Source organism: Tachysurus vachellii, chromosome 5 (assembly GCF_030014155.1).
Source record: "Tachysurus vachellii isolate PV-2020 chromosome 5, HZAU_Pvac_v1, whole genome shotgun sequence".
NCBI classification, from domain to species: Eukaryota; Metazoa; Chordata; class Actinopteri; order Siluriformes; family Bagridae; genus Tachysurus; species Tachysurus vachellii.
In genome coordinates, this window is record NC_083464.1 from 17790073 (window position 1) to 17808690 (window position 18618).

The following is an 18618-nucleotide window of genomic DNA, read 5'->3' on the forward strand; positions in this document are numbered from 1 at the left end:
TAAATCATGTATTTATTTATTTTATTTTTTTGCATTTAAAAAAATACTTTGATTTCAAAAGAATAAGAGGCTGTGCAACAGGCTTCCACATGGCACAGAAAGCTCACGTGTCGTACTAAAATCTGTTATAATGTTGTTAATCTCTTTCCATTTCCATTTTTAGATTGATAGATTTTGCTGCAGTCTGCAGTTACTTGGCTCACCTTTATCAGCTCTTGGATCTTAACACCAGAACTCAGTGTCACATGAAGAGCCTGATTTTTTTGTGAGAAGAGACTTTTTTTATTGTATTTTACTTAGTTTAACTTCCCTGTGCTCACCTGCAAACAAAGAGGATTAAAATGAGGTGAAGAAAATACCTGCCTATCGCAATAAACACTTTTCTCCCAGACTGCAAACGTGATGAAGAGTGAAGGTACACCTCTGTCAAAAAGGATTTTATTCATTAACCCAAACTAGCCCCTCCTTTCTCTCTCTCCACACACACACACACACACACACACACACTACTTTGCAGCTCAGGGCTGAATAAGGAATTGATAATGAGCAGTGGGTAAAACAAAAATAATTGGATGTCCTTGCACACACATGCTGCGGGTTGATGGTGATGTGCGATTAGAATAAATTGTGGAAGGATAACAAGATGGTTAGTCAAGGAAGAAAACATGCCTTTCAGAGTATTCAGTCACACATGTTTGTATGTAGTTCACAGTCAGACACCTTCAACACGGATTTAGATTTAAACTCACCTCTTCTGACACATTCCAAATGCATTAAAATAAAAAACTAAATTGTTTAATTACAGCCTATTAATTCATGGAATTTCTTTTTTAAAAATCACTAAACTGTAGCAATATTTTAAAAAAACATTTAACCTGAAAAGGTAAACATTTGAGGAGCAAAATAAATTTTAGATTATTTTCCCTATTCTACCCAACTGAGTTCAGAGGAATGTTAAAACAGAAAAATCTGAAACATCATCTCTATTCTCTCTATGTCTATTCTGGCAGTGCTGAAGTCTGAGATACTGTAGCCTCGGTAACATCCGATGATTTGTACAGACTTTGTCTCCCCCTTGTGTACAGAACAAGGTACTACAGATCAGATGGCGTTATAGTTGTTTATAGATTTTTATAGTGTCTAAATCCTTTCTGTGCATGTCCAACCTTGTTAGGAAGCCGTGATACAGCCCCATAACTGTAGAATTGTAAGCACAAATCATCTATTGTTCTATAAATTCCAGAATTTCAGAGATCATTATGAATAACAACTTTATAAAACATTTGTTTCTAGTCATTAAAATACTAAAATAATAAAGCAAAGCACTGAAGACAAATTAAGCACAAATCAAACAGGAATATTACACCATCTGGATACCTGAGGGATATTCATTTTAACATATTACAATTTTGGAGACACTAAATATAATCACTAATATTGTTTAGAACAGTAGATTAATTGAGACAGCATTTGTCTTGGATTTCTTCACAGATGATGCTTTTCCCAAGCGGTGTCTGGGATAACTGGTTCTTTACCGGGTTGATCTTAAAACAAAAAAAGCCAACAGTTACCAAAATAACCTAATACTAAGGAACTTTTCACCTTTTTTATTATAGAAAATGCAATGAGAAAAGCACAGCTGTGTACATTTTATATTAAAACATTAAATATTTAAATATTCCTTCATATAAGCTGTTCAGAAGATCTGGGTTAATAGAAAGAAAACCTTGCATAAATGTAAAGGTAACTGCTGCCATCAACTGGACTTTTTTTTTAAACCAGCAAAAATGTTTCCAGTTAAAACAGATAAATAGTGGAAGCTTTTAGCAAATATTTTGTCTGTTCTCAGATATAACAAACATTCTAGGTTTTCCAACAGGAACTACCAGCATTGTGTCTGCAGTATGTTTTGGATCATACATTAATTCATCTCTTAATTCTGACCAAACTTCTGACCGAATGCTCTCTCTGATTCAGATCAAATCATTTTTGTCTTATCAAACCAGAGATTCTTCCCAGTGTTTTTCAAAGGCCTGCCATGGCAGTTTTTGTTCCGATATGAATTCCATATAACCAGTCTAACATAAACGCCTGACTGATGGAGTATTCTGAAACGGCTACTCTCCTGGCAAGTCGGTCATGCTAGTTGCCAGCTTTTCCCATTTTACAATGATGCTTCTAAGATCATTCAAAGCTAAGGTCTACAAGGACTTTTTTTTTGCACCATATGACTTGGTTTCTGGTGTGACATGCACTGCGAATTGTGGGACCTCACACACACACGTGCGTGTGCGCACACACACACACACACACACACACCACCACACAAAACACACACACACACACACACACACCTTTCCTGTTCAACTGAATTTGCTACAGCAGTACTTGAGTCAAGCAAAGATTGAGTCAAGGTCTGGAGTTGTCTCTAAATAGCAAAAAGGATTGAGTCAAATTTGGAGTGCCAGGAGCCAAGGATATAAAGATGTCTCTAAATGAGATATTTTAGTTTTTGATCATTCGGAAAACATTTACTTTATCATTATGAGTTTTTGTAGACTGATGGCCAAAAAGGGCAATTTAATACATGTTTTAAAATAATAATCTGTGCAAAAACTGAAGGTTTCTCAATATGTTTTAAACCCACTGTATAATCACCCCCTGACCCCCACTCCAAAAACACTATCACACACACATTGCCAATAGGAAAAGTCACAGATTTTAATACAAATAACTATAATAAAAACAAAAATATTTTCTATGAAGACCACCCAAATGTCCAACAAAACCACATATTACTATTATTTGAAAGACACACAGAGTGTTGACTTCTGATTACAGCACTGATCTGTATTTGCAGGCAAACATGATCCAGACAGCACAGGCTGACTCGAGATAGGGAAACACACGCACCCGCACTGCCAGACGGACATGATCTCCCCGACAAGACACAACCTCCTCACAGAACGGTGACCTGTTCAGACACAGAGAACAGATACATCAGCTGCACATCTGTTGTTTTATATAAGCTATGAGCTATAATGCTCATATACTACAGGAGAAATAAATTAAGAGAAACCTAAAGGGATTTTTCAACCTTGCATTATTGCTGTGCTTCTAGCTTACTATACTGTGGAAATCAGGTGTTAGAAAGGTATTGGGAATCTTAAATGTGTGTACCTGAGGCAGGTAGCAAAAGCTCTGCGTGCATTACGGTGTAAAAACTGAATAGGAAAGCCTTTAAATGTGTGTCCATCGGGTACAGCTCTTCGAACAGCATCCTGAAACTCTTCATTTCCACATGACATGCCTGTACAGCGCTCCAGCTCATAGGCTGCCAGAGCAGATGAGAGCAGATAGGACAGGTGATCATCCCACACTGTAGCCATACCAATATCCTGAGGAAAAAGACAAAGTTAAGGCCTTGATTTTCTAAAAGCGTGTGATTGCTCTGTGTCCCTCTGGTTCGGTACTGCAGTGTGCTTCCTGCTCCGCACGACAGCTTTCAGATTATCGACTTTTAGTGTAAACCAGCATTTAGTGCATTTTCAGATATTAATGTCTTAAACAATTAGTGTGTACTACCTTCCTGTGCTCAGTAATCAAGTAGCGCAGCTCAAGCTCTAGTTGGTTGCTGGCATCATTGGCCTGCACTGATGGAGGACACAGAGGAGGAATAGGAGGACTCTGAGAACAAACTGAACAAATAGCCTCTTCACTCATAGCCTTCCAGCGTGAAGCATCCAGGAAGTCAAACACACATAACTCCACTGAGTCTGAAGGCTGGCAATTCGCCAAGAAAGTCTTGTGGTTGAAAATACAACCAATCGTGCGGTAAGGGTAGGTGGGTTTGGGCTGAAGAACTAGTGGGGGAGCCTCAGGGTCTACTGGCTGATGTAGGTACCTGAGAAGAAAGTAAGTGAACATATAACTCATGCTGTAACTGTAAGGTTATGTAAGAATGAAGTATGTAGGGTTTTTAAATTTTAGATGCTACCTGTGTGCTGTCTGACTCTCCCAGAAAGTGACAGTGCCATCAGTACCACAGGTCATCACCCAGGTGTGAGGGATGTTTTTCGCTTTGGTGCCTACACAGACATAAGCATTCAGGCCAAAGCCTAGCAGCAGGCTACACAGCAGTGTGGCATGGTCCTCACAATCACCCTTGTAACAGGGAAACGCACAAAGAAACAGTTACCTTTTAATGAGATTAATTAGTGGGAATGAGAAAATATGGAACTGTTCAGTGATGTCTCTTTCAGTGATCTGTCTAATTTATGGTACTCGGTACAAACCTGGGAAAAACTGGGGTGTCAGCAAATGGTTTATAGTTTAACTCTGAACACACACAAAGAAACAAGTTGTGAATCTCATTTAGTGTCTGCTTGTATTGTTAATCCATCTATTAATTATGGAATAGGGGGGCACGGTGGCTTAGTGGTTAGCACGTTCGCCTCACACCTCCAGGGTCGGGGTTCGATTCCCGCCTCCGCCTTGTGTGTGTGGAGTTTGCATGTTCTCCCCGTGCCTCGGGGGTTTCCTCCGGGTACTCCGGTTTCCTCCCCCAGTCCAAAGACATGCATGGTAGGTTGATTGGCATCTCTGGAAAATTGTCCCTAGTGTGTGATTGTGTGAGTGAATGAGTGTGTGTGTGTGCCCTGCGATGGGTTGGCACTCCGTCCAGGGTGTATCCTGCCTTGATGCCCAATGACGCCTGAGATAGGCACAGGCTCCCCGTGACCCGAGGTAGTTCGGATAAGCGGTAGAAGATGAATGAATGAATGAATGAATAATTATGGAATAAAACACAATTGGACATGCTGTTGTAGGAAAATGTCAGTGCCAGGGTGGTGTGATACCTTCAGAGCTCTGAACCAAAATGGGGCCAAGGCATCAATAACAAATAACCATATTTTACACCACTAAAGCAATATGCCTTTGCTGTTATCACAAAAACAGACTAAATACATAAGAAATCAAACAAAGTGTTCTAGGTCGAATTCTTATGCATAATTCTGTTAAACCTAGTACAGCTTTATACACTTGTCAATGTTCAGGAGAAGCTTCAGTTACCTTGTTCCTACAGAGGAATGCCATCATAGTGCACCACTGCTCAGGACGTGTTCCTCCCCCCAGCACCGGCACCCTCTCCTGAGCCAGCAGACTCACAAAGCGAGCCGCCTGCCGTGGACTTTCCAACAGCCGGCCAGCACGCAAGACACAGACGTACGAACACACGGATCTGTTCACCCCATTCTCATCCTACAAGCAAACACATATGACACATACTAAGTAAAAAGGGGAAAAAGAGAATACAAACAATACCTAAGACTTCATACAATTTCATATATCAATATAGATATATACGATATAATATAGATTATATAGATATATAATATATAGATATATAATATATACAATATAGATATATTTTCATATCTATAGTGGAGCGCACAAAAACCCAAATCAAGTCACTCACTTGAGCAAAGATCTTAACCAGCTTGGATTGGTGAGACGGTCGTATTTCTAAGAACTCCCTCCACCACTGCTTAGCATAGACCAAAAATAAACGCTCTTTCTCTGCACTCTTTTGCCGCTCCAGTGATCGCTGAAAAAAAAAAGATCACAAACATACAATAAGACTCGGGTTCCTTTAAATGCAATGATTTCACTAAACCCTCTGGATCTGAAAAAAAAAGTGAAAAAGAAAAGCTGCTGGCACTAAGAACAGCAAATAAGTGACACGATTTTGTATTTTATAAAGAAAGAAAAAATAATGTTACATGATACTCAGTAAGTGAAATTCAGCTACTGAGCTTTAAGCTACTGTAAGTATTAATACGTCACCTTCAACAAGTCTTTTTGAAACTAATATATATATATATATATATATATATATATATATATATATATATATATATATATATATATATATATATATATATATATATATATATATAAACTGAATATATACAAACTGAATTGAAGAGTGTGTGTGTGCATATATATATATATATATGCACACACACACACTGTACACACACCCCAACTGTAAGGTAGAATTTCTATATTAAGTATAATGCAACTTTGTTTCATAATTAGAAAAAGGCTGAAAAGTAAAAGGTTCATCATTTCATTACAAATCTGTGGGAAAAAATGACAACAAAAACTAAAAAAAAAAAAAACAGTTAATATTTCACCTGTGTGCTGATGACTTCAGGGCTCAGAGTCTCACTTAGGGGAGGATACAATTCCAGCTTGAGATTAAGTACACCAGCAGGCACTTTACACTCATTGCCTGAAGGAACAACACACACACACACACACACACACACACACATATATATATATATAATATGAAATTGATTTAATAGAACTCAAACAGTAATTTAAATGGTCAGTATCATTGTAAAAGCAAACAGGATATCGATATTCAATTATCACATTAGCTGTTTAATCTAAAGAAAATATCAGTAATATCGATGCTACTAATGTTCAGTAAAGAGAAACAGGTGGCACCATGGCACCTCACAGCTTCAGGGTCACTGTTTTGTGATCCTAAGTTCAAGTTACTGTCTGTACTGCATTTCTGTTCACACTCCCTGTGTGGTCTTTTTCCTCTGGGTGCACAGTTTCTTCCCACTGTCAAAAAAACATGCCAGTAGAATGATTGCTGCACTAGGTGTAAATAAGTCTGTCACTATGTGTGCACGGTGCCCCAAAATGGTCTGGCGTTTCATCCAGAGTGTATTGCTAACTCATGGCCAGTGATCTGGGATTGTCTCCTGATCCACCAAAGTAGAAGCTCTTACCTACACCAAGCAGCTCCACAGACACTGATGTCTTTCCATTGGGAGCACAGAGGACAGATCGCCAGTCCAAGAAATAAGAAGAGACGAGTGTCGTGTCTCCTGCAGTGTCTGTCCGAATCAACACCATGTGCACCGGGTCACAAATGGACAACATGGTGGTGGCATCAGCCATTTTACTGGCATCACCTAGGCCAAAAGAAAAATGGAGACCAATGCATTTTGTTATATTTAATGTTGAGATCATTGGCTAAAGTTGTTATTTCTGCTGATTAAACAGTATTGTGTATGTGATATACCTGGACCATCTCTGTGTACTTCTAAAAGAAAACCCTCTTGTAAGTCTGGTTCACAAGCACAGGGCACAGGTTTGGAGTGAAAGCGTTGGTTGCGGAAGTGAAGGTGGAGTGTGAAGATAGAACACACCTGACCAGGTAAAGGCTCTGGCTCCTGTAGGTGCTCAAGGAAGGCCTTACCCCCCAGAACCTGCAGGTACAAGTACCTCCTCAGTGGACTTATATTGGCTAGCAAGAATAAAAACAGAACAAATCATAAAAATGTATTTTTTACTAAATTATATTTTCCCCCTCATTAAACATACTACATAGTCACCTTTTATGTATATTCTCAACTGACCTGTTTTAAGGTGGGTAATGCCCTTCTCAGTTACACGAGCTGGAGACTTGTCCAGATCCTCTGCCTCTGTTTCTGAACATGCCTAAAGAAAAATAAATATTATTAAACATTATTCCATACTCACTGTTCAATAGGATGATGTTATTAATCCCTTAGTAATGTCTGATTCAGGGTTGCTACCTCCAGAAAAGTAAGACTTGGTAATAAACTGATCCTATCTAACAAAATAACAACCTTCAACGTACATTGAAATTCACACAGAAACTATTGCAGGACAGAAAAATCACTGTTTTGCAAACGGCATCTTGGTTTATACATTGGAGAACAATTGAAAACATGTGATCTGATTTAAAGTAGAGTTTTACATCCAGAAGCTTTGGGTTATTGATAAGGAAATTAATATTAATATGATAAAAATATTTAGTTGTGCACCCCTCTTATAATAAAATCCACACTTCAGGGAAGGCTTTCCATTAGATATTGGATCGTAGGTGTGAGAGTTTGCTCATTCAGCCTTAATGAGGCTGGAGACTGATGTCAAGTGAAAAAGCCTGAGGTACAGTCAATGTTCTAGGTCAACCCAAAGGTTTCGGTTGGGTTGAGGTCGGGGCTCAGGCCACTCAGGTTATTCCACTCTAACTTTGGCACACCATGTCTTCCTGGAGCTCATCAAGTGCACAGGGGCAACTGTCACCTGGAACAGGTGTTGCTTCTTTGTTCCCCGTAAAGCCATATAGTGTATGTATGCATTTGAAACAGGGCTCTTAAACTTTTTAAACAAGGGACCATTTTAATGGTTTTCTCTATTTTTTGACATTGATATTAAAAATATTGATATTTATAATCTGAACTGTTTTTAAATGATTGGTTTAGAGTTTCAAAAAACAATTCAGCACCAAATAACCAAGTAATTAACACTGATGGTGATGGGCTGTGACTTCCAGCACTGTAACTAAATCAAACAAAACTGACTTGAAATCTACTGCACTAGAACACAAGATCCTTTAACCCTTGGCCCGAAACCTGTAACTCTAAAACAGAACCAGTCACTTCAGGCTGCTCTGGTCCTCCAGGAGCTGGGTTTCATACACTGTTGACTAAAATACAAGCAGTGAAACCTGTTCAATCTCTTACTGTATTAGTGAAACTAAGCTGCTTCATGGCGTCCTCCACAATGCCCCTGCGCTGCAGTGCCCTCAGCAGGTCCTCTTCAGACAGAGGCTGCTCCTCTCCCCGGTCCCCTTCACACCGCACTGCCTCAGCAACCACATCCCGGATCTTCCTGTGGATGTCCATCTGAGCACAAGGTGAACATCATGTCACACACAGGAGGCCCTGGAGCTAAACCGATTAAGCTTCAAGTATCAGCTAACAAACTAGCATTATGCTAATATTCATATTTACATGTTTTACCTAGCACGTCCACGTCATTAAAGTAATAAACATACCTTAATCAGCTGATCCTGAATGATCTGTTTTAGTTCAGAAGCTTTCTCCGGGGTCAGAGACATGTTTTAGGTGCTGTTGTGTACACAATCCAAACAAACAGGAAAGCTAAGTTCACTATTTAGCTCATCTCTAATTTACTTTCCAAGATCAGTATCGCCGTTCAGACGATTGATTTCCTAGATACATCATTACTTGCTGCTAACTAAAGTGCAGCCGTAAACGTAAACGCCTCCACATCATCAGCAACGGTTCAAATCCTGGCGGAAAAGTAAGCGGGACTCTTACTTACGCGCTGTACATTTGAAAACGGTAGACTGCGTTGCTAGCTATTTTGATACGCCAATGCGTCCGCCATATTGGAAAGGGCCAAAGCCTGTTCGATTCAAGAACTTTTGGAGTCGAGTCTGATTCTGATTCCGAGTTATTTGAACCGATTCCAATCAATTTGAAGTACACAGAGAAAGAAATCAGCAAAATAATAAGCCATTCGATATTTATTAATTAGTTAGGCACATCGGATTGCTTTGGAGCATGACGATGCTATATAGTTTAACACTAGCTGGTGAATGCTAGCTAAATTAGCTCAGTCGACTCAATAGGCGCCAGCTAGTTAAACTGTAATTGATTCTTCTCTGAAAACTTTCGGGTTAGTAACAAATTCATGTTACATTTTACTTACGAAATGTATTTAAAGGAACGGCAATTTTTCTGACAATCTAGATAACGTTATTGTATAGAATCGAGTCCAAATAAACAATGTATTTATTATTATTATTAATATCATCAACAATCTATTTACAATCACACAGAAATTGCTTATATATCTATATAGGCACATGTATATCTATACACATGTATGGACACAGAAAATGTTAGTTCATCCTCTTAACGATTCACTTGGAAATGTTGCCCTTTGCAAGATGGCGGAAAGGTTGACGCGTCAGCACAAACAAACCGTTTCACATCTATGGCTGAAACATCCTGAGCCTGAGTAAACATCCTGAGTAAATAATGAGCCTCTACTGGTGGTCACTAGAAGTGATATTTCGGTACCGTAATGGAATAAATATACGAGAACATTTTTTAGCCAAATAAACTGAATAGTGGGGCTACAAACACAAATAAAGTACAAACAAATAACATCCTGCAGGTTGGCTACAGCTTGTAACCTTTTAGCTATTGTGTTAACAATACTGCTATTGGATTAGTTTAGTTTTAGCCCAAATTAATGGAAAAATACACATGCCAAAATGAAAACTAATTCCACTAAGATACAGGGTTCAAGATGTTATTTCATTATTGCAAAAGACATAGTTAAATGTGTACATATACTGTAAATGAATAATGGAAAAAAAATCAGCATTTTACTGAATGTGATCCTCTCACTGGGATTTACTTTTTCCTTTTGGCTCTAACATGTTGTGTTTACTCAGCATCCACCTTCAAATAACAGACATGTTCTTTCTTCAGCAAAAGTCTTTAATATGTACATCACTGTTCGGACATGATCCATCTGTTACATGTGGTGGTGTATTTTATGTTCCATTTAATAACAACGTACAAAAACATGTCCAGCTAACAGAGATTTTGTATACTGGTGAATAATGCCCAAATGAGTCCAAAGTTCAGAGTTGTCTTTGTAAAACAATGTCTTTCTGAAGATAATATATTACATAATAGTGTCGAAGAGTACAGTGCCGCTAAACACTAAAATTATTTAGAGGCAAGCTCAAAGGCTTTTATGCAAATGAAAAAATTATAAATATCAGAAATAATGCAGAATGTCCTACTGAACAGCCTCTGTTTACAAGAAAAAATGGAAATCAAGCCTCTCACAGTGAACCAAAAAGTCTGAGTGAAAAAAGTGTATATGATTACAGAGGGGTCACTGAGAGAGAAAAGCCCAGCACATGAACAGTCCCAGTGCCAGAGCTGCTCCAGCTCCTACATTATAGAGAATGGGCCTCCAGTAATGCCAATTCTCTCTCTTCTTCTCTGCTTCACTCAGTTTTTGCTTCATCTGCTGGACCTTCTGTGCTGTGCTGGCTATCCGCTCCTCACGATGTCGCTTTCGCAAGCTACCAAGGGGAAAAAAAAACAGAGTGCTGCTTTAATCTAATATAGCACCAAAGCAAATAGCATTAGTAGATTTCTAGGTACAGGGTTGATTCCTGTAAGGCCAAGAATTACGTTTTCCAGCAAACATTTTTGCATTAAAATAATAACATTTTGGCAGAACAAATGAAAGATAACTGAACTGAACTTACTGAGCACAACATACACATGTACATCATCTGTATGGACTGTACAGACCTACACCTAAAACACACACTTCTAATATACAGCCATCAACTTGTTTACATGATGCTTACATTCATCAAACTGTTTACATGCTTACTGTTTACAAACTTTTTACATGCTGTTTTGCACACTTTTTTACTTTTTTGCTCTTTGCACACTCTGCCTAACATTTCAGTTGTTTTGCACATACTGTACAATGTTTCAGTTGTTGCTGTTTTTGCACAATCTTATACATTATCTCAGGGACCTGCTGCTAAGAAACTGTGTTCATTCTAGTATTACTGCCAGCAATATTGTCTGAACATACAGTATTTACATATAGTATGTACACTGGTCGATCGGCGCTGTTTCTGTTTACTGTCTTTTGTGTATTGTCTTTTTGTAATTTGTGTATTGTATTGTCTTGTAGCTTTTTGTCTGCACTGTCTTCTGTCCTGCACTGTCTTGTCTGTCTTGTCCTGCACTGTTTGCACCAGGTTGCACAGTTGCACTTTATGTGGCTAGGACTGCTTACAAAGCCCTGTCTTTGTTTTATGTAGCACCTTGATCCTGGAGAACTGCCACAGCTATATATGGTTGAAATGACAATAAGAGCTTCTTGAAGATCATCATCATCACACTAATTATGTTTTGTATACAAACTAAATCGGAAAAATAAATAAATAAAAACATACAGGCACTAAAAAAGATGAGAAAGATAAAGATATTGTTAAAATGTATGCAATGTGTGGAACTTAAATCGAAATGTCAGTGGATAGTTTGAACCTGAGGAAGTAACATACCTGTCTGGTTTTAAATCTGTTTGCTGTGCTTCCGTTACTGACACTATTTGATCTTTTTCTCCTATTAGCTTTGAAATCAGTCCAGTCAGTTCATCTGGGTGTCTTGCAGTGTCCTGCAGAGATGGATCCAGCTCAGCCTGTTGCTCCATGTCATCTTTAGACATCCTTTGCCATTGCTGCTGCAGTGTAGAGGAAAGCAATAAGAAACTGCATTTTGTTCAACTAGTGGTTAAATTTGATCAAATCAACTGTTCTCCTCATCAGATCCGTTTATCATTTTGTGATGAAAGTACATCTAATGAACAACAGAAAATATCTATGAGAAGTATTTCGTATTGTAATTAAAGGGATACTTTCTGCTTTGCAAACAAAATACATCAAACTACCTTTAAAATAGAGTCCCCCAAGACGTACTTGGCTCCCTCCATTATGGCCATGTAAGAGAAGCGAAGCTGGTTTGGGGTTTGAATGAGGCCCATGCGATACTCTCTCATGCCCAACAAGACTTTCTGTACATCTACAGATGAAGCATCTTTTCTCTTATCCATCTAAAAAAAAAAAAAAAAAAAAGTCTTCATTTTAAATGTATGGCTGCTTGTCTAGGACAAAGAAAGATTTTTCCTCTGTAGAAAATATTCAGGGCAAAAAAGTGTATCCTGAAATTATGTGTAATCTTTTCAAACAATCAAATATACAACATGCCAAAAAATAGAATTTTCTTGTCAATTAAATTATACAACTCATCAATGTAGCCTAAATTAAGAAGGATCAGGATTAAAAGCAGCATCTTACCAGGACCAAGCAGGTGTCGACCAAGCAGAATGTCCCTGATCGGCCAATCCCAGCACTGCAATGGACCACAACCGGGCCATGCTCAGGCTCCAGTGATCCAGACTCACGAACCTTGAACAAAAAGTTGAGGAAAGATGCAGGGGACTCTGGCACACCAAAGTCAGGCCAAGTGGTGAAATGAAAGTGGTAGATGTCTCTTCTCTCTCCTGTCTAAACAAGTTTAACAGAACATACACAAAATTACACATTAACATTAGTAATGTAAAGCATTCCACACAAATAATTAAGATGTGGTTTCTGACTAAAAATATTTTTGAAGATCAGTTTTAGTTCCATAGTCACCATGATGGTGGACAAAATGAGAAAATAAAGAACCACTGGCTGGATGACCCAGTGCTAATAGTAAAGCATAAACAAACAAGACAAATGAGTCTCCAATCTGAATGACAGTAACGAATAGAATCTTACTTTGATGTTTTGAAGCTCAAGCACTCTTGTTGTGTAATAGGGTTCAACGTCTTCAGACACTAAAGTCACCACAAACCCCTCAGCACTGAAATACATTTGTTTCTCTTCACCCGAGGGCCAGTACTGAGCACACTTCTCCTGTTAGAAACAGTAGAAAATAATTATTTGGCTTGTGCTAATACAGACCATGTAGTGACACAGGTAAAGTAAGTGACATGAAAAGAAAATAACCATAAATAACGTTTACTTACTGAGCCTTTCTCTATGACTCTGTTGAGCATGATGACTGCCTTCGACTGCTTCTCCCAGATCATTAACCAAAAGTGACTACGAGTATTAGTTAATGGTCCCTGCATATCGGATAAAAACTATTAACATACGTGTCTGATATTATCATGTAAGGAATTAAATGTGTATGACATAGTTTGCAGAGAAATTAAGCATGGACATTCTCAGACATACTGATCTAAGTAGATTCAATTCTTTACACTTCCCCTAGGCGTGAATGAGTGTGCTAAAGTGCATGTGTATCGTGACCTGGACTGTCATCCCAGCCTGGGTTACGAATAAAGAAGCTGAGAGTTCAAATCACAACACCACAGAATGAAAGGGGAGCCCTTGTATTATTTGTATTTTATCTTGTGGAAAATACTTTCTATATAAAATAATATCTTTAAACATATTTTTGTGTCTATTGCGGCCAAAAAATAAAAAATGCTTGATTTTGCAGCAGCTTTTTCTAAATCAGTGATGCAACTTACAGAATATGCTGTGCTTTTCTGCTGTAAAACTACTTGAATGGGCTAAATTGCAAGCGCAGTACTACTTTTACTACTAGCAAAGATGCATATGTAATTACTTTCTATGATAGATTTACTTATTTTTGCTGGACTCAGTTTGCTTTATTTTGTGTTTTTGCAGTCAATGCAATCTCAAAATCCTGGAACGACTGTATAATTTCAAGCTTCTTTTGAGCAAATCTTCCATGTGTTTAGGAGACATTACTTAAAATCTACAGCACACTCAATGTTCTCATACCTGCGTCAGTATGTAGTTTCTCTGAGCTTCCTCCATGGTTATCAAGCTTGCATTTATGTAGTCATTTTCTAAATTTTCTAATCTCACCCGGCTGTGATCATCTAAAAAGAACACAACAAAGAATGTTTCTAGGGGTATATAGAAAATAATGTCTTGTACAGTCATCATCCATTTAATTAAGAACTGTACCCCTGTTCTTTTTATACAATTATTCAATCAGCCAATCACGTAGCAGCAGTGCAGAGAACAGGGGAAAAAATGTGAGCTTGCTAACTGATGGAAAATTTACAGTAACTCAAATACTCTTTAAAAATAAAATTGCAGGAAACATTTTAATATTTCACTGACCAGTTTTGCTAAATCTGTGCCCACTGTAGTCTCTGATTCCGACTTTTGGCTGACAGAAGTGGAACCTGACATGATCTTTTGTTACTGTAGCCCATCTGCCTCAAGGTTCGGTTTGTTGTCAAATGTTTTTCTACTCACCACAGTTATAAAAAAGATTGTTCGAGTTACCCTACACTTCCTGTCAGCTTGAACCACCTTAGCCATTCTCAGTTGATCTCTCTCTTCAAAAAGACAACCCTCCAATGGGGCTGAAGAAGAGTTCCTCCATGTGATGTGAAAGCCAGTTGTTGTAAGGGCAATTACTTTTTCACATAGGGCTAGTCAGGTCTGGACAGCTTTTTTCCCTTAATAATTGAAAACATTTGAAAACCGCATTCTGTATTTACTTATTTGTTAATATTAAAATTTCTTTGATGATCTCACTTATTTAACAGGAAGGGGACAAATACTTCACAGCAATTTCACACAGTACCTCTCATGGGGCGGTACTCATGTGTACACTGCCTGTTGTGCATAAAAATCCCCACCACTGGTCATATCTCAAGTCACTGAGACCACATATTTCCTCTGCCTGTAGTTTATTGTCTAACTAAAGCTCTTGGCCTGTAAATGCATGAGTTTATCGCTGCTGCCACATTCCTTGCTGATTATTACATTAAAGTGCAGGTGTAGAGGTGTTCCTAATAAAGTGATCAATGCAGGTATATCTTCTGTAGTATCATCAGTGCATACTTCTCTCGTGGAATAGCATACACGTTTTATTTGACGCATTTATGGATGGAAATTGAGCAACAATTACATAGGTTATGTAAATATTTTGTCACTTACATGGGCTGACGTCTCTGTATCTGTTCCTGTTCCGATTTTCTGGGAATTTTGCCACTTTGTAAGAACATTCTTGAGACTGGTTACGGATTTCCTGAAAATATATAACCTGATTATTAGTCTTGCAATCTAGTTTCTACCCTCAGCAAAGTGTATATTGAGTGGAAGCATGCTGATTGTTAATGTAGTGTTAACTGAAGTGGGTAAAGCAGCACATCTGCAAGTTGATGTAACTGATACCAGTGTGTTTGTTTTGTTCACATCAGTCATAAAGACTGTGCTGAAATATGAAGAAACTCGTGCAGAGTTAGTTACAGTTAACAGGTTTATATGGGTTTGGACTGATGTCTAAAGAAAGAGCAGAGCTTTGGCTCGGCTCAAGCACGCAGTTCTTGAAAAAGCCCTGGTCAATTCTGAGAAAAACAGCTATCTATACACGTTTCACAGGAAGCTCGAGCACTGTTATTGAAGCACTGCCTGCTCAAGTGATGCAGTCTGATCTACATGTGTAATTCCTAGTAAACATTCATTTACGTATTTCATTTTCTTATGAACATGGCGCTTCTCAGATCCAACAAACATGTGGAGGTAATAAAACAAAGACAATGAACAAGTAAATCGTTTGCCTGTGTGTGTGTGTGTGTGTGTGTGTGTGTGTGTGTGTGTGTGCAGAGCACATGGTCAAGCACATGATCAAACAAATGGCCACATTACTCACGGTTTAATAAAGCCATCTAGTCTGGATGTCCCTAATTCTGTATCTCAGTGTGTGACGGTATCATATGCGCATGCGCACATCTGGATCACTCTAACACAGCCAGCTCGGTCTAGACATTATATCGCGTCGACGTCGGAATCAGACTTCACACGACAAACAAACTCCACATCTTAAATTTCAATAAACTTACATTATACAGATTTTGCCACTGTCCCTGTGAATCTATGTCCTCGAACTCCTCCGGGTCCATTTTTTTAAGGTTCAGTCATAGGTGCAATGTCAAATTTCAAGCAGGATCAAACAACTCCTCGGTGATTCGTGCGCAAGAGTCATGAAGAGAACAGCCGAGCAGGAGGGAACCTGCATTTCTGCGTTAGCTCGCGCTCACTGGATTAAAAAAGGTGCTGAACTCCCTCGGTTACTTCCGTAGCTACGGTTGGGGCTCCGAGAAAGTAACAGAAGCCCCGCCCACTTTCCCTCAACGCCGTGTCCTGAATGGCTGCGCACAGACAGCGCAATATCACAGAGCGTAGAAAGCTTTGTGTAATAACCTAAGCAGGTCACCTAGGTAGTAAATACGGAGCTATTTGTGATTTAACCACAGGCAGAAACGGTTCAGTAAGTTGTTCACGTTTGAGAATGTTTATCTGTCAAACACATCTCACATGCAGGAAATTAACCTAGAAGGCTCACGTATATATCCCACTCACTATGTACCCTAAAATGATGTTATTAGCAATAATACATATTACCCTTTTTTTGTGTTATCATGCCCGTGATTGCTTTTCTAACATATTGACTGTATAACTCATATTGACACTGATTCGTTTTCTCCACGTGCTCCATTACGTCACTCTTACACAGATGACCCTGATGAACAGCTAATAAGATAATTGGGTTATTCATTGGGTTTTAACGACCACTGTGGCATCCAATCCATATAGACGTTATTTAGCAGCCCTTTTAAACCCGAGGAGCAGAGCTTCGTCTTTAGAGATTATCAGTTTGTGTAGGGTTTCTCTGCTTAAACATGTCTGGAGTGCTTTTTGGTCTCTGTGTGGTGTTGATGATTAGTGTTTCATGCTCAGGTAATTTTCTTTAAGGTGGTTTATGTTTAATGACACATTTACACTAGTTAAATTTTAAGGTGCTTCTTGACCAAAAAGTGTGTTACTGATCAGACTAATGGATGGATATATTTCAAATGTAGAAGTTGTTAGATCCTGTGCCCAGTCTGACTTTATTTCTTTTTTTTTTTTTTTTTTTCTCCCAATCAGGACAAACACTTGAATGCTTTCACTGTGATCTTGGATTCTGGGACATGTGCCACACAACCAAAGTGAACTGCAGTATTGGGGAACAGTGTTTTGCTGGCACTGGTGTAGCAGGTGTGTCATAGGTGGCAATGCTGAACCTTTGGTTGTCTGATTTTAAGACTTGCAACAACTCACTAATCAATTATTTTTGCCTTTTCAGCCTCTGTTCTGAACATCAAGATGATGGGTTGCCTTGCCAGAGATGACTGCAACAAAACTACCGTTGTGACTTTTCCTGCAAATAAGACCGTCTATAAAATGACAAAGTATTGCTGTGAGGAAGACCTCTGTAATGGTGGCACTGAAGTCCTAATGGCATCCTATACACTGACTACACTAGCTATTGCTCTGATAATGGGTCTAACTTCATAATAGATTTTTTTTTTTTTTCTATGAACTTTGTTTGCAGGATGGTATTGATTTAAAGGGAGGTTTAGGAAGCACTGTGCACTTTGGGAGTTCATGAAGGCTTATTGAAATTTGATTAAAATTATGCAATGTAAAGCTGTTTTAGAGAAGATTTCATACATGTGTTTTCAGTGTAAAAATAAATGTATAAATGAGTCAAGTCTGTTGCATTTGGTTTTTACAATATCATATCTTGCACTGTTTAGATACAGTAATGGGGGAAAGTTGTTTTGACCGGAAGTTACGTTAAAGATGACTTCCGGGAGAATTTGCAAACCAATATATAATTTTCACAATATGCTGTTAGGAGGTCATGATGAATGTGTGGCAATAAATTGCACCTGTGCGTGACTGCACTAGGCGTTCTAATGTATTCTAATCTGTGACCGGAAACTTTCTAAGATGATCCAAGGGGTGAAAACCCTCGAAAAGAACATAGTTTTTAAGATCATCTGTTTTATCTTGATTTAAACACTCGTTTTATTATACCCTATTTTCTCCATATAACTGAAACTTTGAGAATACCTGCTTAATGCATGGATGTGGTAGCTGTAATGCAACACGAACACGGTGCTGTAAATGCATGCTCTCCAAATGAAACGTTGTACACGGATACAAGTTCGAGAACGTGTGTAAACCCGCGCCATGTTGACTCGGTCTAACGACAACGTCTAACGTTTCAAACTAGTCAACGCTTCACGCGATTGGCTCGTTCTTTGCAAGAATGA

At 38.6% G+C, this 18618-nt stretch overlaps 3 protein-coding genes across 5 annotated transcripts; 1 reads left to right on the forward strand and 2 right to left on the reverse strand.

The window, feature by feature from the left end:
- Positions 1-1353: 1353 nt before the first annotated feature.
- cep76 (centrosomal protein 76) lies at positions 1354-9273 on the reverse strand. Of its 2 annotated transcripts, XM_060870104.1 has the most exons (13): positions 8894-9273; positions 8580-8741; positions 7446-7527; positions 7109-7333; positions 6813-6998; positions 6201-6298; positions 5480-5608; positions 5074-5262; positions 3998-4164; positions 3586-3904; positions 3181-3398; positions 2914-2974; positions 1354-1544 (listed from the first exon to the last, which is right to left on the reverse strand). In XM_060870104.1, the coding sequence occupies exons 1-13, from the start codon at positions 8954-8956 to the stop codon at positions 1455-1457; spliced, it is 1989 nt and encodes a 662-aa protein (XP_060726087.1). In that variant the 5' UTR covers positions 8957-9273; the 3' UTR covers positions 1354-1454. The 2 variants fall into 2 exon arrangements, with proteins under 2 accessions (XP_060726087.1, XP_060726088.1); XM_060870105.1 differs by lacking the exon at positions 1354-1544 and having other exon boundaries at positions 2697-2974; positions 8894-9272.
- Positions 9274-10352: 1079 nt separating this feature from the next.
- Positions 10353-16623, reverse strand: ptpn2a (protein tyrosine phosphatase non-receptor type 2a). Of its 2 annotated transcripts, none has more exons than XM_060870108.1 (9): positions 16357-16623; positions 15452-15542; positions 14276-14376; positions 13489-13587; positions 13238-13375; positions 12770-12979; positions 12364-12525; positions 11978-12153; positions 10353-10972 (listed from the first exon to the last, which is right to left on the reverse strand). In XM_060870108.1, the coding sequence occupies exons 1-9, from the start codon at positions 16414-16416 to the stop codon at positions 10780-10782; spliced, it is 1230 nt and encodes a 409-aa protein (XP_060726091.1). In that variant the 5' UTR covers positions 16417-16623; the 3' UTR covers positions 10353-10779. The 2 variants fall into 2 exon arrangements, with proteins under 2 accessions (XP_060726091.1, XP_060726090.1); XM_060870107.1 differs by having other exon boundaries at positions 11978-12156.
- Positions 16624-17096: 473 nt separating this feature from the next.
- LOC132845299 (sperm acrosome membrane-associated protein 4-like) lies at positions 17097-18050 on the forward strand. The gene is made up of 3 exons (XM_060869241.1): positions 17097-17254; positions 17444-17554; positions 17643-18050. Exons 1-3 carry the CDS (start codon positions 17197-17199, stop codon positions 17852-17854), a joined length of 381 nt encoding a protein of 126 aa, XP_060725224.1. The 5' UTR covers positions 17097-17196; the 3' UTR covers positions 17855-18050.
- The last annotated feature ends 568 nt before the right edge of the window (positions 18051-18618 follow it).

Coding starts and splice junctions, on each gene's coding strand:
- cep76 (XM_060870104.1), bottom strand. CDS start 8,956: ATGTCTCTGACCCCGGAGAAAGCTTCTGAACTAAAACAGATCATTCAG. Junction 7,334..7,445: donor CATTACCCACCTTAAAACAG/GTCAGTTGAGAA, acceptor TATTCTTGCTAG/CCAATATAAGTCCACTGAGG. Junction 2,975..3,180: donor GCTTTTGCTACCTGCCTCAG/GTACACACATTT, acceptor GTGTCTGAACAG/GTCACCGTTCTGTGAGGAGG.
- ptpn2a (XM_060870107.1), bottom strand. CDS start 16,416: ATGGACCCGGAGGAGTTCGAGGACATAGATTCACAGGGACAGTGGCAA. Junction 12,980..13,237: donor TTGAGCTTCAAAACATCAAA/GTAAGATTCTAT, acceptor AAACTTGTTTAG/ACAGGAGAGAGAAGAGACAT. Junction 12,157..12,363: donor TGGGGGACTCTATTTTAAAG/GTAGTTTGATGT, acceptor TCTACACTGCAG/CAGCAATGGCAAAGGATGTC.
- LOC132845299 (XM_060869241.1), top strand. CDS start 17,197: ATGTCTGGAGTGCTTTTTGGTCTCTGTGTGGTGTTGATGATTAGTGTT. Junction 17,255..17,443: donor GATTAGTGTTTCATGCTCAG/GTAATTTTCTTT, acceptor TCTCCCAATCAG/GACAAACACTTGAATGCTTT. Junction 17,555..17,642: donor TGCTGGCACTGGTGTAGCAG/GTGTGTCATAGG, acceptor TTGCCTTTTCAG/CCTCTGTTCTGAACATCAAG.